General features: G+C 37.2%; 1 protein-coding gene across 3 annotated transcripts in view; it reads right to left on the minus strand.

Moving 5' to 3' along the window:
- Positions 1-1,936: 1,936 nt before the first annotated feature.
- The window catches only part of LOC127998696 (ras-specific guanine nucleotide-releasing factor 2-like), a 52,599-nt gene continuing 31,107 nt past the window's right edge, over positions 1,937-23,428 (minus strand). Inside the window, exons 11-28 of one of the 3 annotated variants that reach the window (XM_052592129.1) lie at positions 22,918-22,984; positions 22,351-22,487; positions 21,918-22,000; positions 21,286-21,534; positions 20,128-20,220; positions 19,278-19,693; positions 16,563-16,688; positions 14,760-14,810; positions 14,112-14,218; positions 9,757-9,869; positions 9,537-9,597; positions 7,181-7,284; positions 6,901-6,985; positions 6,621-6,818; positions 6,437-6,516; positions 6,233-6,350; positions 6,039-6,107; positions 1,937-5,000 (exon numbers count right to left, since the gene is read on the minus strand). In XM_052592129.1, coding sequence (XP_052448089.1) covers positions 4,908-5,000; positions 6,039-6,107; positions 6,233-6,350; positions 6,437-6,516; positions 6,621-6,818; positions 6,901-6,985; positions 7,181-7,284; positions 9,537-9,597; positions 9,757-9,869; positions 14,112-14,218; positions 14,760-14,810; positions 16,563-16,688; positions 19,278-19,693; positions 20,128-20,220; positions 21,286-21,534; positions 21,918-22,000; positions 22,351-22,487; positions 22,918-22,984 — 2,250 coding nt within the window. In that variant the 3' untranslated portion in view covers positions 1,937-4,907. Of the gene's footprint in view, positions 5,001-6,038; positions 6,108-6,232; positions 6,351-6,436; positions 6,517-6,620; positions 6,819-6,900; positions 6,986-7,180; positions 7,285-9,536; positions 9,598-9,756; positions 9,870-14,111; positions 14,219-14,759; positions 14,850-16,562; positions 16,689-19,277; positions 19,694-20,127; positions 20,221-21,285; positions 21,535-21,917; positions 22,001-22,350; positions 22,488-22,917; positions 22,985-23,428 lie in introns of all 3 variants that reach the window. The other 2 variants (XM_052592128.1, XM_052592130.1) reach the window with 2 other exon arrangements.

The raw sequence follows: 23,428 nt of genomic DNA on the forward strand, positions 1-23,428 counted from the left end.
ATTCATGCAGGTCAAACATGGTCTGCTCAGCATGATGATGACAGTATGATTTGGGAAATATAATTAAGGTTCAGTGACCACGTCATGCATATGAAACGTTTCACTTTGTTTTATTTGCTCTGTCTGTTTTCGTGCTTATTGTCTTTTACTGAGAAAAAAATATCATTATTTTGTTTCTCATATTTTAATTTAGTTGGCTTAATATTTATTTAATTTAAATGTATGTATTTTATTTAAAATAATAGTGGATGTGAATAATAAAAGCAGGATTTTAAGACTAAAACAAATCAAAAAGTAGAAAATGATGCACTGAAAATAGAAAACACAAAATTACAAAACAAAACGTTATTTTACACCATATGAATTACTAAAAGCTATATTGGATCAAGAAATTCATCAATATCAAACATATTGCTATGAAAAGTCCAAAGATGGAGCCAAAATATTTTCTGTTTTGGCTGAGTGGGCCTGGCCTTAATGGAAGCTCAAACTTGTGCAAAATGTTTATTTGAGCTATTTTATGGAAATATATATGTGCAAATTCTTTGGTTTTATCCATCCTTTTTATTGTATTTACTTATTTAACTCTTTAATGTTCCTAAATATCATGGATCTTTTTTTTTCAAGAGTTATGTTTACGTCCATTAGTAAAAGCAGGAAAGAGGGCTGTCACCCATAGCAAGCGAGCAGGGTTATCGTAACACTGGTTTAGTGTGGGAAACTCCATCCTTCTTGTTGTAGACAGAAGTTAATATTGCTTTTAGTACAGTACCTTGCAGTTTTATTTTTAGACTGTTTTTTATTATCCTTTGTTTTTATGCCGTTAAACATATTTAATTCACACATTTGCTCTGAATTGACACTGATTGGACACCAAATCAGCTCCTCTGTTTACATCTCGATGTGATCATCCTTTTGACCGCTCAGGTCTCTATCACAGTGGAATATAAACACACATCAAATCATGAAATCAATGTTGTTTGAAATATTGAAATAGACATCAGAAACAGTGCACAGTGGATCTACAGCAAATGGTCTTACACAGTGGTGCCCATATGTTACTAAAATGATCACCTGTGGGGGTGGGGGCAAGCATTATTTTACACGGTTTAATTATTTAATTATTAACAGCTATTTTGGATAAAGAAAGTTCAGCCGGACAAATAGCTTCCATGGTTCAACATTGTTAAAGCAAATGATTTATTGTATAGTCCTGTAGGACTGAGGAGGTCTCAGGGTGCAGTACAGCAGTCTGTTTCCTGTAGAGTGAGATCATAGGCCTGTGTTTAAAATAAGAGCTCATCTCTCCAGCCAGTCCTGTTTCCACTGTCAGCATGTCACCACGTCTCTGTGTTACTGAGCTCTCTTTAACCAGTGGAAACCTCCAATTATGTGCCAGTGATACGGAACACAGCTGGCGATACTATACATATAGATGTACCTTTCACCCTTTTAACCCTTTCTTGGAATCTGCATGACAACAAAGGACAAGAGTGCTACTCTATAAGGACACACTCACTGGCCACTTTAGGTAAACCTGTTCAAGCAACTCATTTGGGTATGTAGACATGGTCAAGAGGATCTGCTGAAGTTCAAATTGAGCATCAGAATGAGGAATAAAGGAGATTTAAGTGACCGTGGCATGGTTGTTGGTTGTAGACCGCTGGTTTGAGTATTTCATATACTGTTGTTCTGCTGGGATTTTCATATGCAACCATCCCTAGGGTTTACAGAGAATGGTCCAAAAAAGAGAAAAGGTCAGAATCAAATAGTGAGTGGCAGATCTGTGGATGAATTTTTTTGTTGATGCCAGAGGTCATCTATCTGATTTGATATATAATTTGATTAATAATTAATTGTAGATTCCATTTTTTGTTTGATTCGTTTATTTGAAATGAAACCATGGCATTTAAGCACAGAAGCCATACTGTACATTCTCCAAGAGAATCAGTGATAAAATAAAGAGGAAGGAAAAAATAAAGAAAAAAAATTGAAATGTACAGAAAGCAGATTTTCACAGGAATCCAACCTGAACATGCAAAGACATGCAACATACCAAAGCAACAATTCTGTGCGCACAACACACTAAACCCATGAATAAAAGAGAAAAGGGACAAAGGATTGTAAATGAATCAGATATGCTACATTTTCTTAACACATTTGGCAAAAGGTAACAATTACAGGAGTGCTTTCTGAAATCTCGAATGGTGATGGATGGGGACAAAAATCACATTATGTCATAAACCCACAATAACACGGTATATACAAAAAAAGGTCAAATAAATATGCCAGGAAATAAATACTACCGATTCACACTTATTTGAAAGATAACAACGCTACATTGATGAAAGTGTAACTCACACCTCTCCAACCCACTCACCTCTGAGATCACATTCACACCTTTACGCTCTCATGCGTAATAGAAATAAATAATAAACAATAAATAATAGAAATCCATCCCACTCTGAAGAAAGGAGATATCAGACAAAACAACATTGTCTTCATACAGCACAGTGGTAGATGTGTGTGTGTGTGTGTTTATATATAATATATATACACACACACATATGTACACACACACACACACACACACACACATATATATATGGCCAATTTGACAGTTCTTTGCCAATCTATGCATATGAAATATCCAGCTATTATGATCAAAGTATTTAGATAGAGAAGTGCAGTTAGATGAAAAGTTAAATATATGTATGTATCTGTTTTACTTGAGGTTTCTAGAGAGTTTAAAGAGGCTACACAGCAGCTGAATGACACATGAGCACAAAACATGTCTTGCAATGCATTTTCCAACATGCGATCACTGTATTTTTCATGCAAATAATGGAGAGACCCTCTTTTCTGGATAGCTGGCCAGTTGGGTCATGATATTAAAAAGCAGGAAAACATTGATTATTGAAGAACTTGCGGGTCAAAATTTGATCCCAGTCATTTGGTTAAAGGGGTCTTATTATGCTCTTTTACAAAGTCTTGATTTTGTTTTGGGTGTGTACTAAAACATGCTCTCATGCTTGGGGGCTCGAAAAATGCATTATTTTTCACATAATTTACATTATTAATGTATCTTTCTCCCCAGCCTGGCACAAACGGCCCGATCAGTTCTGGGTTTGAGGCCTGCTTTCCATAAAATGAAATGCGTTGTGATTGGTTGGCTGTCCCGGTGCGTTGTGATTGGTGGATAGCTTAGACTGTGTTTCAGTACTTCCATACTCCTTGGTTCGTCTTTCAACATAAGTTTTTTGGTGAAACCAGCACTGTACTTCCTCATGCTGTGGAAGTTGTTCTCAGTAAAATGCGCAGCACATAATAGTAAATTGGGGTAATAATGCTCAGGAACAGAGTTAAAAATAAATTGCACCATGGAAACCCAAAGAAAGACGTTTGGGCACGGAGGTGAAAACAAAAAGCATTTCTTAAGACGGTTGCACATCGAACGAGAAGTGCTGCGCAGAGTTGCATCAAGCTACGTCTTTAAAATTCAAACACATTATTTTCTATGAGTGTATACACACCGGCTGCGCCGTTCAGCAACTGTCCACAGCGCCTAGCTACATCGTGTTGTACATGTTGTAAGAATTGATCTAGACGTAGTGCTGCGCTTCTCGTCTGGTGTGCGACAAACTTTAGACATGTCGAAAACTTGATGCTAGAGCAGCTCTTCTTCTTCTTTATTTTCTCTGATGCACTAACTCTGCAGCAGCACTTCGTCGTCGTCGTCTTGTCTGCTGCACTCAACCAAGCGTTTTAACCAGGACCTAACCCCTCCCCACCCCCACAGCCATTCGAAATTTCCATATTCGATATTCTAATGGAACGCTTTGTGAAGTCACGATATCTCCGTTTGGATTAGACTTTGAGATTTGTAACTTTGTAGAACTTTTTTTTATGGCCAAACATACACACTACATCTCAACTAAAATTAAAAAGTTAAAAAGCATAACAGGACCCCTTTAAGAATCGTTTAAAAATAATGAGCTTTTCCTCCAATAGGGGGCAGCAAAGCCCTAAATTATTGTAAAATCAGATTTTGCAGAATTTTTGCAGAAAATGCTCATTTATATGTGTGTTTACAGGTTTAAATAGTATGAATATCACCGTTTTGTCATCACTTTGCTACAGAGGCCAATATTCTGCTAATATCATAACTTTCAAGCATCGCAGAGACATTGGCTTCATTTACAAGTCTCTGTGAATATGAGAAGGCACAATGAAGCTATGTGAGTGCTTTATAAATCAGTTGCTTTTTTTAAATATCAATATAATCTAGAGCTGGTTAGTTTTTTAGAAAGCTACTACATTCTCATTATTTAGAAGTCTGATGTATCTTTTAAAAATTTTATGTGGCATTTTGGTTGAGTGCAGCCAGCTGTTGGCAGATGGGACGACACATGGAGTGTAAAGTTGAGGCAAAGCACACAGCAAACCCACAGTCTAGTTCATGCACAAAGCCACTACCATTACCAATGAGGGGATGTGCCAGGGGCCACAGGCCCATGTGGGCCACAATACACTACATACGATCTGGCTAATAGCTCTACTTCTGTACATGCTACATATCTTCACCCATTCTCTTCACAATTTAGACTGAATCCATCTGCTAGACTCTTAAACTCACTCATGAACCCTGACCTCTGACAGTGGTCAGTTTTCATCTGACATTCTTTTCCATGATAAAAGTCACCCTTCAGGGGACATTGTGATGGTGAGCACTCTTTAATACTCTCCTCCAAACCTGGACCCTCTGCCTTCCACACTTTCAAATGGACATTTTCCCTCCCTCCTTCACGTCCCTCTTCCTCAAACACAAGGCATGCTTCATGCCTTCAAAAGATCCCAAGAGTGAGAAGCACATCAAGATGGAAGTTGCCAGGAACTGAGGTTGTAGTTCATGCAGGAAGCCTTGGTTCAATCTTGAGAGACAAGTCATACAGTGTGTCTTCATCCATAATCAAGGTCTTATCCAGAAGATACTGTGTGACCTGGATACGAAAACAGTAGATCACATGATTACAAATTAGAGTAGAATTAGATTACATAATAAATGTTTAAAACAGTTACAAAAACTATAGAAAGTGCAGGGTCTTGTGATTCATCTGAAGTCCATTATGCTCATACTTTTCATGATATTTATTATTAACTCATACAAAGCAGAAAGATAAAATTAAGGAGTTGAGCAGCTCTCCAACCACCTGGCAAGATGTAAAAAGCACACAAATAATCATAGTGAATGTCACATGGCATTATGGTTTACTCTGTATAATACTGTATATTAGTTTATTCGATTTTTTTTTTTTTTTTGTAATAGGTCTCTTATTTTCACCAAGGTTGCATTTATTTGATCTTAAAATATAGTAGAAAAAAAATCTGCAGCCATTACTCCAGAAATCATTCTAATATGCTGATTTGCTGCTCAGGAAACATTTCTTCTTATTATTATCAATGTTGAAAACAGCTATTTAATACTTTTGTTGAAACGGTGATACTGTTTTTTCCAGGATTCTTTGTTGAATATAAAGTTAATAAGAACAGCATTTTTTATGTTTTGTAACATTCTAAATGTCTTTATCACTTCTGACCAACTTAATGTATTCTTCCTGAATAAACGTATTAATTTCTTTAAAATATATATTTTTAAACTTATTGACTGGTACTATATATATTTATTTAAATAACTACAATAATATGTAATGTAAAGAATTAATAAAAATGCATGCCATGACATTATTATCAACTAAAATAGCATAATATATACACAATTTAACAAGGACTGATTGCAATAAATTGCATCTACAAAAACTACACATTAGTAAAAATAATAATAATAATAATAACAATAAAAATAAAAGCCAAAATATGAATGTCTCTTTACACTTTTGCATAGTCAAATATCATGAACAGTACAGACAGCACACTGTCTGCATGCATATCTGAGATCAATCAAATGATATATAATAATATTATTGAAGCAGCAAGAATAGATGGAGATGTCAGATCTGAATATGAATTATTTGTCTAACCTTTGGTTGGTGCTCAATTCTGTAGGGAGTTTGCTGGAACTGTCGGATCTCCCGTATGATATGAGATATCTGCAGACAAAGTGTCATGATTTATTAGTCGAGCTAAAAAATATCATAGATACTAAATCTGCACACAAAGTAATTAGTCTTTTAATCCCTAAGAAAATAATACAGGATTTGATGTCATATCCTACCATTCTCATCTTAGAGAAGTTAACCAGTCCTTCTTCTGTGAAGTTTGGGGTTCCCTCTTCGATAAATGCGAGGTCCGTCAAGTACATCCCCAGATATGGAACACAAGGTGGATTACAGCTGCAGAAAGGCAGAAATGAGGTCAAATGCAAGGCATAAGTTATGTAATCATAATGTAGGTGTTTCAAAATGTAGCAATGGCTCACTTTTTTAGAGTTTCCCTCAGGTTTTTAAACCTTCCCTCAGATGACACAGTCTTTTGAAGTTTGTCCATCAGTGCTTTAGTCTGTTTGACGAGAAACAACAACAGTGAAAAAATTATGCCTTGCCATACTGATCTAATCTACTATATGAAACATTATAGCACAGTATTCACACAGCTTCTCACACCTGTTTGCACACTTTGGCCCATGTCTTCTTTAGCCTGTAGATGGCGCTCCGGTTCAGGGCAGATGTGATCTCCAAGACACCATTATAGTTGTTGAGACAGCGGCAAATATCAGCCACTGCTATCCATTTTTCAATAGAGCTGGCTCTAGAGCCCACATCTGTGTGGCTCATGATCTGAGAGGCCACGAGATTACTCATCTACACAGCGAAAGAGAGAGAATTTTTCTATCCTTAATTACTTCAGTATCCTAAGAGGGTATATTTTTTCGTATATACTCACATCATTGAAGTGCTGACTTGTCTTCATGATGTATGGAGTTCTCTCCGTCTTGTCTGTCTTCATCCATCCTTGGCCAAGGAACTCCCTACAGCAAAAACGCGGTGTATTGTGAGAGATGTGTGTCTGCTGAAGCTTCTTCTCTCATGAACACAGGAGCTTTTTTGAAGCCCATAATGAATATGCTCAGTAAGCCTGACACAGATTTGTTCATGCATTATTCTCTGGTGTCTTTGAGGCTTGAGGTCGGCATCTCTCTGTGCGGTGTTGATTCTCTACTCACTCATAGGGTATGCTCCTGAAGACGATGTGATCGAGAAGAGTGATTTGTTCAGCTAGCTCCATCGCTGACAGATATTCGAAACACTCGGCCTTTGGGCATTCAGCCTGGATGAGAGGAACAGACACATAAACAGTTCTGTGATTAGATGGAACTGTAAATGTATAACAACTCTTGCTGGCATTATAAATAACTGCATATCTAAAAGTATTTGTAAATTATGTTTTCATGGCTCCCCGCTGCCCCACCAAAAAAGCAAGTCTTCATTTTTAGTAATTAAAAAGGAATAATTATTCCAAAAGGTAATTCATGTCATTATTTACTCTCCATCAAGTCTTTCTTTCTTTAGTGGAACACAAAAGAATGAGTGTTCATACTGCTTTTTTACATGCAATGAAAGTGAATAGTGACCAGGACAATCATGCTGCCAAAAAGACAAAAATAGATCCCTTATCTCTTTAACAATATAAGTGTTTTATTCTGTGAACAACTGTACTTGTGACAATGTAACATTCTTTAATGGCAAAGTGCACAATATCTTGCTGATTCGACAGCTAGAAATGACACATATTGCGAGTGTGTGAATACATTTATCTGCATATCTATAAACAGTGGTGCATAAGAACCATTAAAATCAACTGATGTAACTCACTACTGTCATCTTAAAACATATAGTACTTCATACAATGTCCATTAAATGTACAGTATAAGCAGAGGAATAAGCGTAACTGTGCATTATACAGGAAATCATTCCTGCATTATTCAGTCCAATTACGTTTTTTCTGAACCAAACGGAAGCCCTCCAAAACCATGCATCCAAAGCTGAAACTCGACAAATATCACTAGCAGGGCTTTGAAATTTAATAGCATGATTATTTACATTAATACATGGATATTTCAGGAAGGAAATACTCCGGAAATGCTGTTTAGAGTGTGTCTTTGTGTGCCTTGGCTTTGCATATGGTGGACATCAACAGGCGCTCCATCTCACTGTTTGAAGTTGTAATTAGAGTCCTGCTGTGCAGAGATTTGCAGTTTGAACATGCAATTCAGTCCCTGAGCCTGAAGCTGCCTCATGAGGCATGCCAAAATCTGCCTTCCCTCTGAGATCTCAACCTTAGGTGGCTGCTCAACAGTGATGTGGAACAGAAAGATGATTTGAAGTGATGAGATCTATTTGCACGTGTGAGACAGCAGGGCGTGGGTGTCTTATATCAAAGTCTTATATGAGCCTTGTTTTAAAACAGATGGTTAACGCTCTAAATTCTGATTGGAGGAGACAAGTATGCATGTATGTCTGCCCCTCTGTGCATCTGATAATTCATATTTATTCACAAATGTGATGTAAATGAAAGTCTTTCAGCTGTTCAGTAGCCCATTTGACGAGCCCCAACCTAGCCCCAATACACTATATGGACAAAAGTATTGGGACATAACAGGGACTTTAATGACAACCAATTCTAAACACATAGACAATAATATGGAGTTAGTCCCCCAGCACAGCCTCCACTCATTTGGGAATGCTTTCCACAAAATTTTGCAGGGTTTCTGTGGGAATGTTTACCCATCATTCCAGTAGAGCATTTGTGATGCAGGTACATATGTTGGATGAGACGACCTGGCACAAGCATGCTGAAATAGAAAAGGACATTCCCCAAACTGTTCCCATGAAGTTGGACACATTGCATTGTCCAGAATGTCTTTGTATGCTGAAGCATCAGCTATCAGACTGCTAAACAGAGAAGCATGAGAGTCCAATGGCAGCATGCTTTACACCACTCCATCTGACGCTTGGCATTGTATTTGGTGATGTGAGGCTTGCATGAAGCTGCTCAGCCATGGAAACCTATTCCTTGACACTCTTACCTCACAGTTTTTGTGCTGATATTAATACCAGTGGAAGTTTAGAACTCTTCAGCTATGGAATCAGCAAAGCATTGGTGACTTTTATGCACCATGCACCCACTTTTTGACAGAATGATCCCACTCTGACTTTACATAGTCTTCCGCTTCATGACTCTGCTTCGAGTTGATGCTGTTCTTAAATGCTCCCACTCTTCAATCATGCCACTTACAGTTAAACATGGAATATCTAGCAGGAAATAAATTTCACAAACTGACTTACTGCAATGGAGACACCCTATCACAATACCATGTTCGTGAATGCAGACTGCAGGGCTAGGTGCTTTAGTTTTATACACCTGTGGTGGTGGGTCTGACTGAAACACCAGAATTCAGTGATTATAAGGTATGTCCCAATACTTTTGTCCATATAGTGTGTTAACACAGGAAAGAAAATGACACTTAAGCTATTTCTTGTGGTTCATAAGCAGATACAAAGACTATAACATATGCTCACCATCTGAAGAATGTCTTCAATCTTCAGTTGTGCATCATCCTGGTCATCTTGAGAAAGGGCACTGGAGAGAAAAACACAACTTTTTGTTTTTTTTTAACAGGTTTCATGTTTCCCTATCTCAAAAAAGATGTACATTTATATTCAGAGATGGTCCTGTCCATAGTAACCTTCAGAAAGTGCTTTAATTTCATGTGTGAGAGGCCGTGCTTATATAACCTGCCTTAGTATATTTGCTGTGGCTTTCCTCTCCTGGGGAAGAACGTCAGGGTCTCTCAACACCTCCTCTAGCAGGCAGATCACACCCATCTTCAGCTCTCCATTCATTTCAAAGTCCTGAAACCCACCACACATAAATGTCCATGTCCCACAAACATGGAGACCCATGCATAATTTAAGTAAAGCAAAGACTGATGGGTTCACATCCCCAGATGACCGAAATCAACAACTGGGTGAATCTAAACTCATTTCTTTGACATATCAAGGTCTTTTTTTTAACTAATGCAGATTAATCCAATGCAGATTTTGTGTGTAGACTGCAAAGTATTATTAATCAGCATCTTTGAGTAGTTTCTTTTGCAAGCATGTGATATTTAAGACTTGTGTCAGAGAACATATTTTGAATTAAACTGGAGAGAGAGAGAGAGAGAGAGAGAGAGAGAGATTATTAACACAGATTAATACAATTATTTTATGCTGTGTGAAAGTGTTGGTGTTTTAGATTGTACACACTCCATTAGTGCTCATCAGAAGCTGTACTACCTCCGCTTTACGGTTTCCTAGTGCACTAATCAACATCTAACCCAGCCTTTCTTCTGTCTCTCTGTGCCTGCAAGCACTGCAGGTGGGTGGCTAATCTCTTGTGTCACAGTTAAAGCATTCTTCAGTTCTAGCTAGATAAAGCCCCACATCTATTAAACAGTCAGTGTTCTTTATAGTTTCTTCTCCTTCACTTTAAGGTTACTGTTGAAATAATTTGGCCATCGGGACCAAAGCTTTCATCTTATTTATTCTATCATTGTTCATACCATCTTTGTTTAGAGCACTTTCATACTTTCAGTTTTTGAACCTGACATGAAAAATGTAAATATTCCTCTGCTGAGGAACAGTTATCCAAAATAGCATAAGTGACATGATTTAAACAAATCAGTAAATTAGAGCATAATATTCTGTGCAGTCTTTCAAATGCAAATGCATAAAGCACTTGAGCGCTTGTGCTGTGTTGTTCTCAGAGTACAAGTACTCTTATGTTTGATATGCTAGACTACAGTTAGCATAATGGACACCTCACTTGCTTATTCCTGTTATGCAGTACATTTGTATGTCCCCATTATACAGTATATGTCTGGATAGAATATTAAAATTACCATTTTGAAGATTTCTTTTAATTTTTTTTTTTTTACTTTCCTAAGATATATTTGCCTGCAAACAGAAACTTTAAAACAAGGAAGAAGAACCTGATCAATTTAGTCATTTCTGATGATTCTGTAAGGTTTCTACACTTACTGGTATAGTTGGTGGAACATGTTGCTATGTTCCAAAATCCTGATAAGCTGGTATAACCTGCAGTATGGGCCTTTTGACTAAATATTAATCTGAATTCAAAAGTAGTAGCACCAGGCAGAAGCAGCAGAATCTGCATAACTGGTCAGTTTGTTTTTGCTATGAAGATGGTAGAAGGAGAAAGAAGATGCAAACATCTGATAGAGGACGAGAGAGGTGAGACGGCAGTGCAGGGTCTCTGTGCTAATTAACAGTGCAGTTGAATCCTCAGTCCTCTTATTCACTTGTGGGGGGTTTTCAAAGAGATTCAGCAGCCTACAATAAACGCTTCTGGATCCAACAGTGATTCACACTAAATCATAATACTGCTGCTGGTACCATTTTATTGTGAACAGAACATAGCTGCTCATTCCAGTTTTGTCCCTAAAGTAACAAAAAAAGAGCCAAATAGTACCATGGTAATGCCATGATTTATTATGCATAGTACAACGTCAGTGTTGTTATTAAAATAATCAATTTTGAATAGAAATAAATAAGGAATAAAATAAAATATTACGTTATAATTTTTAAAAAATATTATATATTTTAGAATTAATATTACTGTATGTAAAACCTTAAACGAAAATGAAAAATGTTGACTTAGCCAATAACTAAAATATAATAGAATTTTACTAAATGCAAAAGTAAATAATTAAATAATAATAATAAGAAGGTAAAGAAGAACAAATTACAACAGCAAAATTAAAAAAAAAAGTTAAATAAAAGCTAATTCAACATATTACTAAATACTATAACAATTTATAAATAATGCTAAAATAATGTATTATGATAATACTTTGAATGCATTTGAGGTACTCCCTAAACAGCTGATTTTTTCACATCTCTTCCTGGAGAACCAGAATTTGTAAACATTTATTTTCTCGTGTTTCTCTTATCCGCATTTTTCACCTGCACAACCATAAAGGTCACTTCTAACAAGCTCTCTCTGCGTGAGTTTGCCAGGCCGTTCTTAGCCTAAACTGGCAAAGGGTTAAAACAGATCAATGCAATTAGCCCACACTTTGCCTTCACTCAAACAAAGCGAAGTAAATTGAAAAATAGCTGTTTATTTTAAAAGCCCACTATGAGAGACTATTCCCACTACAGCACATAATTATGTTGGGTATGTGTGAGGTCCTGTGACTGTGTGTGTCTACTTGAGTTTTGCTTTTAACAGTTGTCAATATTAATGTTATAATATCCTATGTTTTGACTCCTGAAAAAGTTTGCAGGGACTAATGGGCATAATATAACACAGATCAATATGATGAATATATGGCTTTTCAGCTGAAAGCATGCCAAGTACTGCAGAAAACACCTGAATCAATAAAGATACAAGTGTACAGTGAGCTGCAGTGAGGCCATAAGATGCATTAAGACCATTAAGCACAGCGCATGCTAGATTTGAGCACATACCACAATTAATTTAACAGTTACCTACAACTATCAGTTACCCAAAATGTAAAATAAAAAAAATTAACTCTCATTCCATCCAAGATGTAGATTTTGGTGTAGATATAGAGTTTGTTTCTTCATTATAACAACCTTAGAATTACATCACTCACCAGTGGATCCCCTGCAGTGAATGGGTGCCATCAGAATATGAGTCCAAACAGCTGATGAAAACATCACAATAATCCACGAGCAATCCACACAACTCCAGTAAATCTTGTGAAATGAAAAGCTGCATGTTTGTAAGAAACAAATGCATCATTTAGACATTGCTTTAATTCAAAGCATTGTTTCCGACTTAAATACATGTCCTTCATTCATAATATTACTTTCTTTAATTAAAAAGTTGTCTCATCTGTATCAGGACATAAATTTGAACAGATAAAGCATTGTTTATAAGCAAAAACAGTCCAAAACAGTTCTAAGCAAATATTTTGGTGGATTTTGCTGACTTCATCAAGAGGAAGCGTTATTAATATTATTATTATAATTTTGGGAAGTCGTGGCCTAATGGTTAGAGAGTTTAACTCCTAACCTTAAGGTTGTGGGTTCAAGTCTTGGGCCGGCAATACCACGACTGAGGTGCCCTTGAGCGAGGTGCTCCCCGGGCGCCGCAGCATAAATGGCTGCCCACTGCTCCGAGTGTGTGGTCACAGTGTGTGTGTTCACTGCTGTGTGTGTGTGTGTGTGTGTGTGTGCACTTTGGATGGGTTAAATGCAGAGCACAAAGTATGGGTCACCGTACTTGACTGTATGTCACATCACTTTCACTTGTCACTATTACACTATTATGGATTGATATTTTGGCCTTACAGTAAGTGATGCTTTAAAATTAAAATTACATTTTGTTTCTTACAAACACACAGCTTTTCACTTCAAAAGACGTTAACTGATGGACTGGAATTGTGTGGATTTTCTCTCATTCTGACGGCACCCATTTCCTGCAGAGCATCCATTGGTGAGAAAGTGCTGTAAGGACCAATCTGTTCTGATAAAGAATCTAATTTTTCACATTACATTTTTTTTCTCCTATTCCAACAGAATGTGCATATTCAGAGTCATTTGTATCCCCTTGAAAAGTGTAACACTGGCTCTAAGGCTTCTCAAAATATTACTCAGCAACATTAACCAATGGCTAAGTTTGGGCCAGGGCTATCTGTCAGTCCAACCAATGATAGACGGGAAAATGTTCAAACAATCATTATTCTTTCAAATCCATTTGGTTGGATGCTACTGGAACAGAAATACGGACTTTACCTTTAATAGCCTTTCTTTAAAGAAAAACATTTTGATACATTAGTTGGTAATCAAGTTTGGTTCAGTTTATGTAAGGTAATATGTTTTCCTTGTGAAAATAACATGAAAAGTATGAAGAGGTTATGCTTTCTTTGTGTTCACACCCAGAGCCTGGACTAAAATGTAAAGCTGATAATATATCAGTCAAGCAGCAGGGAGGAAGAAAGAGAGGCAGATGAGTGTGACAACTGGTGCTTTAGGTATGTTGTGACAAGCAATGTGTCATCTGTTCTGTGAGGCACATTGTAATACAAGCAGCTACGGAAGAACTGATGCTGACGGACAGACCTGGGAGTGTTTGGAGACCCAATGGCGCAGGACATTCAGGACTCTGTTGGTAGCCGCACGGCGTATAATGAACTCCTTGTCACAAGTCCGCTCAGAATTGTTAAAAACTGCAAAAGAAAATAGACACTGTAAGGGTAATACAAACAGACCTGTAAGATCCAGTCTCTCATTTCAGATTGTAAAACCAGTGAGTATAAAGATTACACAAACAACAACTTATTTTCTTTATTATAGGCTTTATGCATAACCTTGCAAGGTTATTAAGAATAATTTTTATACACACACATTAAAGCTCCTTAATATTTTCACATTTTGTTATGCTGAAACCACAAATTGCCATAAATGTATTAATAGAATTCTGATGGTATTTATGAGAGAATGTTAGGTTATGCAGTTTTGTTGTTATTTTTTTTTTTTTTTTGATGGTTTAATCTAAGTAAATTATTCCTTAATTCAACGTGTAACTCTTGAGCCTGCTATTCCTGTTGTGATGTTAAACACTGTGCTGATAATGAAAAAGCTACTAGACCTGCAGAAACTGCAACAACTGTATGTGTATAGTGAATTTCAATTAGAGAATTCTGAGGCAAAGGGCAGAGCATATGAATCTGTGTGTTTCTCTCGGCTTGTGTCAGTGAGGCAGTGTACCTGGAGGGCTGCTGTGTCCAGCTGCTGCTGTGGCGATAGCAAACGCAGAGGCTGGAGAAACAGAGCAGCGTGAGTTCTCAGCTGACTGGACTAGAAAAATAAATAAATATGGAGAACAGATTTAACGATAACCCTTTTTTTAAAAAAGAAAACACTAAATCACCAAAAAGGGGTGATGGGACCTACAAAGAATTAAGTCACTCAAAAACTCTTCATTATTTAGTCACTAAGTGATTTCTCCAATGGAATACATATAATGCAATAGTTTAATATTTAGATACATTTTTTATGGGGGGGGGGGGTGCATACAGGTGCGGAATGACATTATGGTGAGTAAATAATGACAGAATTTTTATTCTTGTATGAATTTCCCCTTGACGTATAGCACAGGATGTAGTACTATATGCATAGTAAAGCCATAGTTATCACATAACCAGTCCTTCTGCCAATCCAGTGGTCATACTTCTATTTTTTTCTTTAGTAACCATATTCAGTTAGTAACTCAGTGAACATATGGAAACAGCTTTTCATGGAAACAGAGAGCAGGCACAGTTATAAACCATATACTGCCTACAGAATCATAATCTGATTGTGTTATGTTGAACAAAATGAAGATGCTAAAGATACCCAATACAAACAGTCTGGATGGAACGACATCTGTGCCATTCAGAACCAATTACGTGCTGGTGGAAATAAGTCACATATAATCAACTCCTGTCCTGACTCTCCTAATATATAGTTTCATAGTTTCAGATCCAAGACTTTGACTGTGGCCATTTAGTAACAGAGCTGGACTTTACCAGCGTTTTAACAGCGTTTGAAGCCCAATTCATGCATTCCACAAATTGAGACTGTGTCACGTGTAATCAATGCTTGCTCAAAAAAAGTTGGTCGCTCTGTATCCTTGAGCCCCAGGCAGCCAAAAGAACATTACTTGACAGTTCAGCACGCTACTGTTGCCACACCCACCCCTCAGTTGAACTGCTGACTAGGTTATTGTCAACTTTTTCATTGTTGTCATGACAGTGCACGCACGTGCATACCAGACACACTGGGAAGGATCTTTTAGATGCATGCTTTCCAATTCGAAAAATGGAGAAAGAGACTCTGAGGCACCGCCATCATCAATTAAAAAAGAGAAGATGTGTCCTGTTTCAAACTGTTTTTTTTTCATGCGCCTGCCTTTACTAACATGCAAGTTCACTATCCTTCCTCCCCCTTCTCGTTCAGTGAACCTCTGGAGTTGTGAGTTTAGACTGTTCCTGTGGTATTGAGCAACTACAATTCATTTTAATCCTATAATTTTATATTATAATTTATTTAAAGTGAATACATTGTAATGAAAAATAAATCAAATTAAATAGCTAAAGTAAATCGTAAGTGGAAGTGCATTTGTCGATTCTGTCATGAGCATACATCAGCAATTACACATGTTTAGGGGAATAGGGCATGTCCATATTCTGAGTCTGCCCATGGGGTGGGGGCACCACCGCACAAGGCAGTGTCCCACATTGTCCCTCAGAAACATACCCCTTGTCCCTCCTTGGGCTTATTAGCAGATGGTCACCCTAACTGGCACTGACTAAGTTTCACTTGAGGAACCATCAGACATTTTGGCAGCATTCGCCTCTAAAATGCAAACTGAAAATATAAGACACATACAACTGATTTAAGACCAGTACAAAAGCAACTGCATGCCTCAACAGCTACTCAATACATGCAAAACAATGACTCTACATTTGTTCTCAGAAGAGGCCTGTACTGCCAAGGGAGCCAAACACAAACAGACATGCGCACGCTTACCTCCTGACTGTCTGTAGCGGAGGTGGCGTGGAGTGGAGGGTGAGCGGCAGGGAGAGATTTCTCCCGGTTCACTGCCTTGTGGAGACTCTGGAATAAATTTGTCCAAAGAAACTGAATCCAGCACACCTGAGGGGAAGTCAGACCCTTTATTAAAATGGTTTTAGGCCAACAGCTCTACAAGCAAACAGAGCAGGGAGCAGGATACAGCAAATAACTATGGCCAGGGAGTTGCTATGCGGATGCTAGGAAGATCTGGGTGGTTGTTGATACAGTGATATACTGTAAGAGATTTTGTGGTGGTTACACACTGGCACCATTAAAAATTTAAAACAATTTATATCAAATGTAACCTAATTTGATGATGCTAAGGTAAAAAATATCAATCAACATCATGTAAGTTTTTTTTTTTTATGTCAATATTTTCATAATTGTTTTAATGATTAAAATGAGCATTCAAAATTTATAATTTAACTTACAAACTGCAATGGAGTGGAATAATATGTTTAAATACTCCATTTAATATCAAAGAGCTTTACATAAACACAAGTGCAGAAATACAAATACTCTTACACAAACTGGTAATGTGTGGATGTAGTAAAACACCCACTGATGCTGCAGAAAACATCTGGGCCATGTTTGCCACTAGCCATAATTCTAACCTCGAAATCAGGAGTATAACTAGAGTATAACGAGTATAACTATAACATTCATACATGTAAAAATTGTCAGAGAATTGACCAAACATTTGCAACCTGGCTAAGAGGAAGACAGAAACCATGTATTTGTGGCTGTTTTTTTTCTCTCTCTCTTTTTTTTGGTGATTAATAAATGATACAAGACCATCAACTTACAAAAAGGCTGGAAGCAAAAACACTATGAAATGCACACCATATTTTGTGAGAAACTCTGATATGCTAAAGCAAAACAGGGACTGTTTTTTTATTAGAATAGAAAAAAAATCAAGTATTGAATTCCATTCAGCAAAAATGATGCAGAGCAATGTCATATCTAAAAGTAATACAAATATAGAATCAACAATAAGATTACTAAAATTTTAACTAACATTTAAATGAAAATGGAAAATATAAAAATATAAACTAATTTAAACTATTAATAAAAACTATAATACTATTTCATTCTACTAAAATAATATGTATATAATATTCTAGTCCATATATATGATTAAAGACATTCAATTAAATAATTTTTAAGCCTGGTTTATCATTTGACAGACAATGAAACTTAATAATTTGGGCTAGTGGTTTGTAGCAAGGCACATCTGTGACAGACAAATTTTACACAGTTGATCATATAACAAATAATCTGTGTAGGCTTGCTTTAAAAACATTTGAATTTTATCAAAGTAACATTTGTTCCCTGTGGCTATGGGACTGATTATCTCACTACTGAGATTTTTAAAAGCTCCAAAAATCGAAAACAAGAAAATAATTGCATCTTTTTTTTTATGGGACATTTATTGGGATGTGATACAAAGCAAAGTAGAAGGTTTAATGTGGCTCATCTGATGCAGTGTGAAAGCTTACTATTAGTGCGAATGTTCACAATAAAAACTATATGTGGTTTTACAGCAGAAAGAGGGAAAAACACTACAAGCACATCTCTTTAAACTAGCACACTATTAGTACTTAGCACACCACACTGCCTAACCAAAGACACTCAAAGATTCCCATTTCCAAGACACAAATCAATTCTTTGAATATTTCTGAATAAAGCAAGCGCTATATCATTCCCAGCTGCCTGGATGCCAGTATAAGTTATAACCACAAAATGAAGGGTGTATCACCAAATATCTCATATATTCTGTTTTGCATTAAGGAGGTACACAATGCAAGCATGTTTGCACTTTATTTGCGCTTGGATTTTATGTCAGACTAATAGCCTATAAAAGAAAATAACACATTTGCTTGGCCGTCAAGTTATTATGATGAAGTGGATTTCATTATTATTTGGAGCAGCTACAGAAATCTCTCCCACAATATTCACCCTGCCAGCTACTTCTTGGACTAGATGAAATTAAGTTTTTTTAAAGGCAAAAGCCAGCTAATGAAGTTCATATTCATAATCATCCACGTTACCATCCAGCCAGTGTGCTGAACTACTTCCAACATCCAAACACTGCTCTGTTCCAAAACCTAGTGGGCTACTTACACAAGCATCATAGGCACACACCCAATGCTAAGACTTTTAAGATTAAAAATCTTAATTATACTTAATTAGATACTTCGTTTTAGCCATATTTCCTCGAAAAAGCAATGCCAAAATGCATTGCGATAAGCTCATAGGAAAAAAACAAGTAAAAGTAATTACAAAAGTTGTAAGTAATTACAACATTGGCTTGTAGCTCACAACATGACTGCCTTCAATGGTTTATAACAGGAGTGTCCAATCCTGTTCCTAGAGATCCAACCCTGATTAAACACAACAGAACCAGTGAATTGAGATCTTTGGGATCATTTGATAAATACAGACTGGTATACTGGTTCAGGGTTGGATCTGAACTCTGCAGGTAGATCTTGAGGAACAGGATTGGGCTCTCTATGGAGAATATTCAGTCACATGTGTGCTTCCAACTTGTGAGGTTTCATTTCAGAGGATACAACGGAAGTCACCTACAGAAGAAGGCAGCGGGGCAACTCTATAGGTTTTAAAACAGAGCTAAATTGTTTCTCTCACTAAAAATGATTTTCTGCTCACCTCTCCTGATGCTGCGTCGCAGTTTACCACAGAGAGCATCGATTCGTGGCACCTCAGCATTCTCATCCAGATCCCCAAGGCTCTGTTCAGGGGAGGATGGGCTTTGTCCATGGCTTGGATCCAAAGGGGGCTTGTTGTTGTTGTTGTTGTTTGATGGTGGGGGTGAGATGGTGGGGTTGGCAGAGGTTGGACTACTGGCTGCCGATAAAGAGGTCGTGGACAGATCTAGGATGCCTACTTTTGAGCCAATAGGGGAATTAAGAGAGAGTTTCCTGATGCGAACCGGAGAGGAAGTACGGGAGGGGATGGAGAGAGGTGGAGGAGATGAGAACTTGCGACATAGTCTGGGGGATTTGTCATTTACGTGGTCCCCGCTGCGGTTGTTTTGGTTGGTGGCGAAGAAAAGCTCCAGGGATCTGAGTTGTGGAAATAACAGTGAATGAAGGGGCATAAATGGCAGAGCAACAACGGCACATCTCTCATGTTCTCTTCTTCATACTTGCATGCTCCAAGTAAATTAAACACTAGTCAAACAGTGCGCTGGACGCATTCCACGTGTGGAAACACATGAGGAGTATTGATTGCAGCTTTCAGAAATTGAGAAAAACAGTAACAAAGCAGGTAAACATTGCAAGATGTGAAATCTGCAATGGATGACAGCATTTGTGCAAGTGCAGAAGTTTTGAGAATCCAGGATTTAATAAAATCCCATATTTGTAACTACCAAAAAAAGAGGATCAAGACAAACACTCCAAAAATAAAGAATAACAGAGTGGAAAATGTGAGGATATAAAGTAGAAAAATGGACAGAGGTGAAAGTGAATCGGTAACAGAGAGATGGGTTTGTTACTTTGACTGATCCAGTGCTATCTTCCTGATCTTCAGGCTGTAGTCTGGGCAGATGGATGTAATGGACAAGCGGTCAAATGAATGATACTGGACCCTGTGTGACAGCAAAGTAGGTGTGGGGATGAGGAACATCAGAGACAGCACATTGAACATCACAGCACTCACAATGACCACGAGCATCTGCACTTGAGGTACAGTACACAGTCTGTGTTTGCCTTCTGCACAAGCATACTGAACATTCAAGGAAAATGGAGGAGGAATTGCTGAGCACTTTGACGCTTTCTGAACTGCTTTTTAGGTAAAGGTCACTGAGCGTGCACCAATTTAAACTGATAGAACACGTGCTTTTGAAACAGAACACATTCTCCCATTTGAAAGGACAAATGTATGAAGAGATAAATGCCCTACTCACACTGATTCACAGCAGTGCACAAACAACAAACAAAGTAACTGAAAAAATAAACCAATAAATCCTGTTGATCGTTGTGGTTAGGATTTACAGTGAAGGTTAGGGACACCATTTTATATTTTGAATTTGAGTTACTTCTCTGGGTTCCGTAAATGTGATTTCTGATTTCTTCTTTGACTTGGCAGCAGTAACTATAGAACTGGCTATACATCAGATGTATTGAATATTTACAATATAAATGAAATTTTTAAAGCCCATATAAAATGAAGAAGCATTGTGATTATTTTAAATCTGTTTAATGAGTGTCTGTGATTTAAACTTCATTAATAAAAACTTCATTAGTTCACTCATTTGGTTAATTTGTCCGTTTGAACTGTGCGTTTCAGTGAATCATTTCAGTTCAATTGATTCAACAGTTTGTTCGTAACATCATTCAAAAATGTAAACAGAAGTCTTAGTGTTCTATTTTCCAAAAATAACATGTATTTTTCAGTAAAAAAAACGTATGCAGGTTAAAATAGCTGTTTATTGCTATTATTTATTTATTTACTGTATTCTACTTGCATTAAACATTTGAAATCAACTCAACAACAATATATGCATGGCTGAAATGATGGAGATAAAAACTGAGATACACAGTGTATGTATATTGGACATGTAAACAAAAGGCTGTAAAGCACAGATATCATTTTTCATTTCTATTTCCCAGCTCTAGCAAGTGATTTTTAACCCCTTTAAGAGTCCTATTACCTGACTGGTATGGAGGTAAAAGGCTTCTTGTAGATGTCAGCCAGTTTCTCCATGACCACGATGGCGGTGGTGAAGATCCGGTAGGTGTGCAGGAATGTGTTAAGGAAGTCTATGGAGAGGAACCGCAGGTCGGTCAGCCTCTCCAGAAGCCTCTCCACGCTGGCGTAGCGGATCTGAGGAACCTTGCAGGAGTTGAGCGTCTTACTGAAGCAAATGTCCACATCATCTTTATGGAGACGCGCATCGGATCTAATAAGGAGCACAACCAAAGCATCTTTACTGTCTGTATACGGTGCATTTATGATGGTATTATGAAGCATTAGTGAAGATGCACTGATGTCATTTTCACAGTTGATAGTGATTGCAGCTAAATATGTTAACAAGCCCGTAACAAATGTAATTTTTGAAGAGTAATAATAGTAACATATACCTTAAAAAAAAATTGTTTTGGGCTACCTGACACATTTTTGTCCACTTAAAATTTTGAAGGGCTAATCATTTCAAAACTGTGATTTTTGAATGGTTAAAATATTATTTTTAGTCATTTTGATGTTTTACAAAGTGCTCCTATAATTACAAAAACACTGACCCATAGCACACATTATTTCACACTAAACAAAGGTCTGCCTTACCTGATCATATGCGGCACTGTGACTTTTGAGTTCTCCTCGAACACGCTGGTCATCAGGCCGTTACAGCGGATGTTATCAATGCACTATATCCCAAAAGAGCAGAAATTCAATTGTGGGATCACAAAAAGGAGCAGAGATCAGGGAACAACATAATTAATCCAGTCAATAAACACTGGACATAATGTATTTTCTTTGTGTTTGTAAGAGACTGGGGGATTAATGGACTGAGAGATATATTACATATAGAGGTCTGTTACAATGAATTGGAACCAATTACAATTTAAAATATGAGTGTAAAAGACATCCTTCACAAATATTGGAAATATTGCCAACCCCAAACTTTTGAATGGTACTGTAAATGTTAAAATACCAGTGAGCAGTTGTCTGTAATCTCAGAGGGGGTGCTGTTGGTGATTTGTGGCTTCTTTCTCACCTGGCTGATGTCACTGGTCCAGGCTGCTTTCTCCTGACGGGACGGTGCCAGCAGCACCACAGTAAAGGCAGGAGCATCTGAGGGCTCGACCACAATCTTAAAGTCCAGGTGACCAAACACCTGTCCTGAATTCTTAGCTAAAAAAAGACACAAGGTTACATTTAAACATGAATCATGCTTGAAAATCCTAATTACGAGTCCTGAGAGATCACTCAGGAAACGATGGCATTAAAAACTAATTGAACTGAAGTGATCTCTATTTAGTTACATAATAATAATGGTGATGATGTTTATTAGCTCTTAGGGACCAAATTCATGAATCAAGAGAGGTCACTGTGATGCAGTTTTGAATTTGCCCTTGGGTCTTTTTCTATACCCTCAAGTGGATAATCAAACCATGACAATTATCATCTCTGCCCATTTGACATTCAAACAGCAGACAGTTTGGACTCTTTTCTGGCCTGTCTATAACAGTTAATTAACCTGCAGTATATGAATAATGGCTAATATGTAGCTAATGATGCATGTCTCCATTCATCTCTGCTGATGTGTTTGAAACAGGCTCACCATCTTCATCGTTGGCATCAGGCTCCTCGATGAGAGTGCAGTCAATCAGAGACAGCACACCACCTTGCTGCCAGAGACAAACCATTAGGATGAGAGGTTAATCACAAAAGTAGAGTTTCCAGATATTGATGGTTTGTTAGATTATTGGGTTTGAGATGGATCTTAATGTATAAAGATATCTCAAAGGTGTTTTCCAAAAGCCTTGCAGTGCTTGCTTATAAATGTCCTTTTACTTTGGTAATTGCCCAAAAATTTAATAACTGGTAATTGTGTAGCTGGACAAAAAAAAAAAGAAGGTGTTTTTGAGAAAAATAAATTGATTAGTTAATGGATCAAACAAATTAGAAAATATTTTGTACTGCATTGCAAAAGTTTGTATAAACTGTATGAAAATAGCAAATAGTTTCATGTTGCAAAAAAACTCAATATTAATAAAAGATAGTGTATAACTATTTTTGTGATGCATATAAAGCATGTCGCAAAAAAATTAAATGCATAATTTGTCTGCCTT

Source organism: Carassius gibelio, chromosome A5 (genome assembly GCF_023724105.1).
Source record: "Carassius gibelio isolate Cgi1373 ecotype wild population from Czech Republic chromosome A5, carGib1.2-hapl.c, whole genome shotgun sequence".
NCBI lineage: Eukaryota > Metazoa > Chordata > Actinopteri > Cypriniformes > Cyprinidae > Carassius > Carassius gibelio.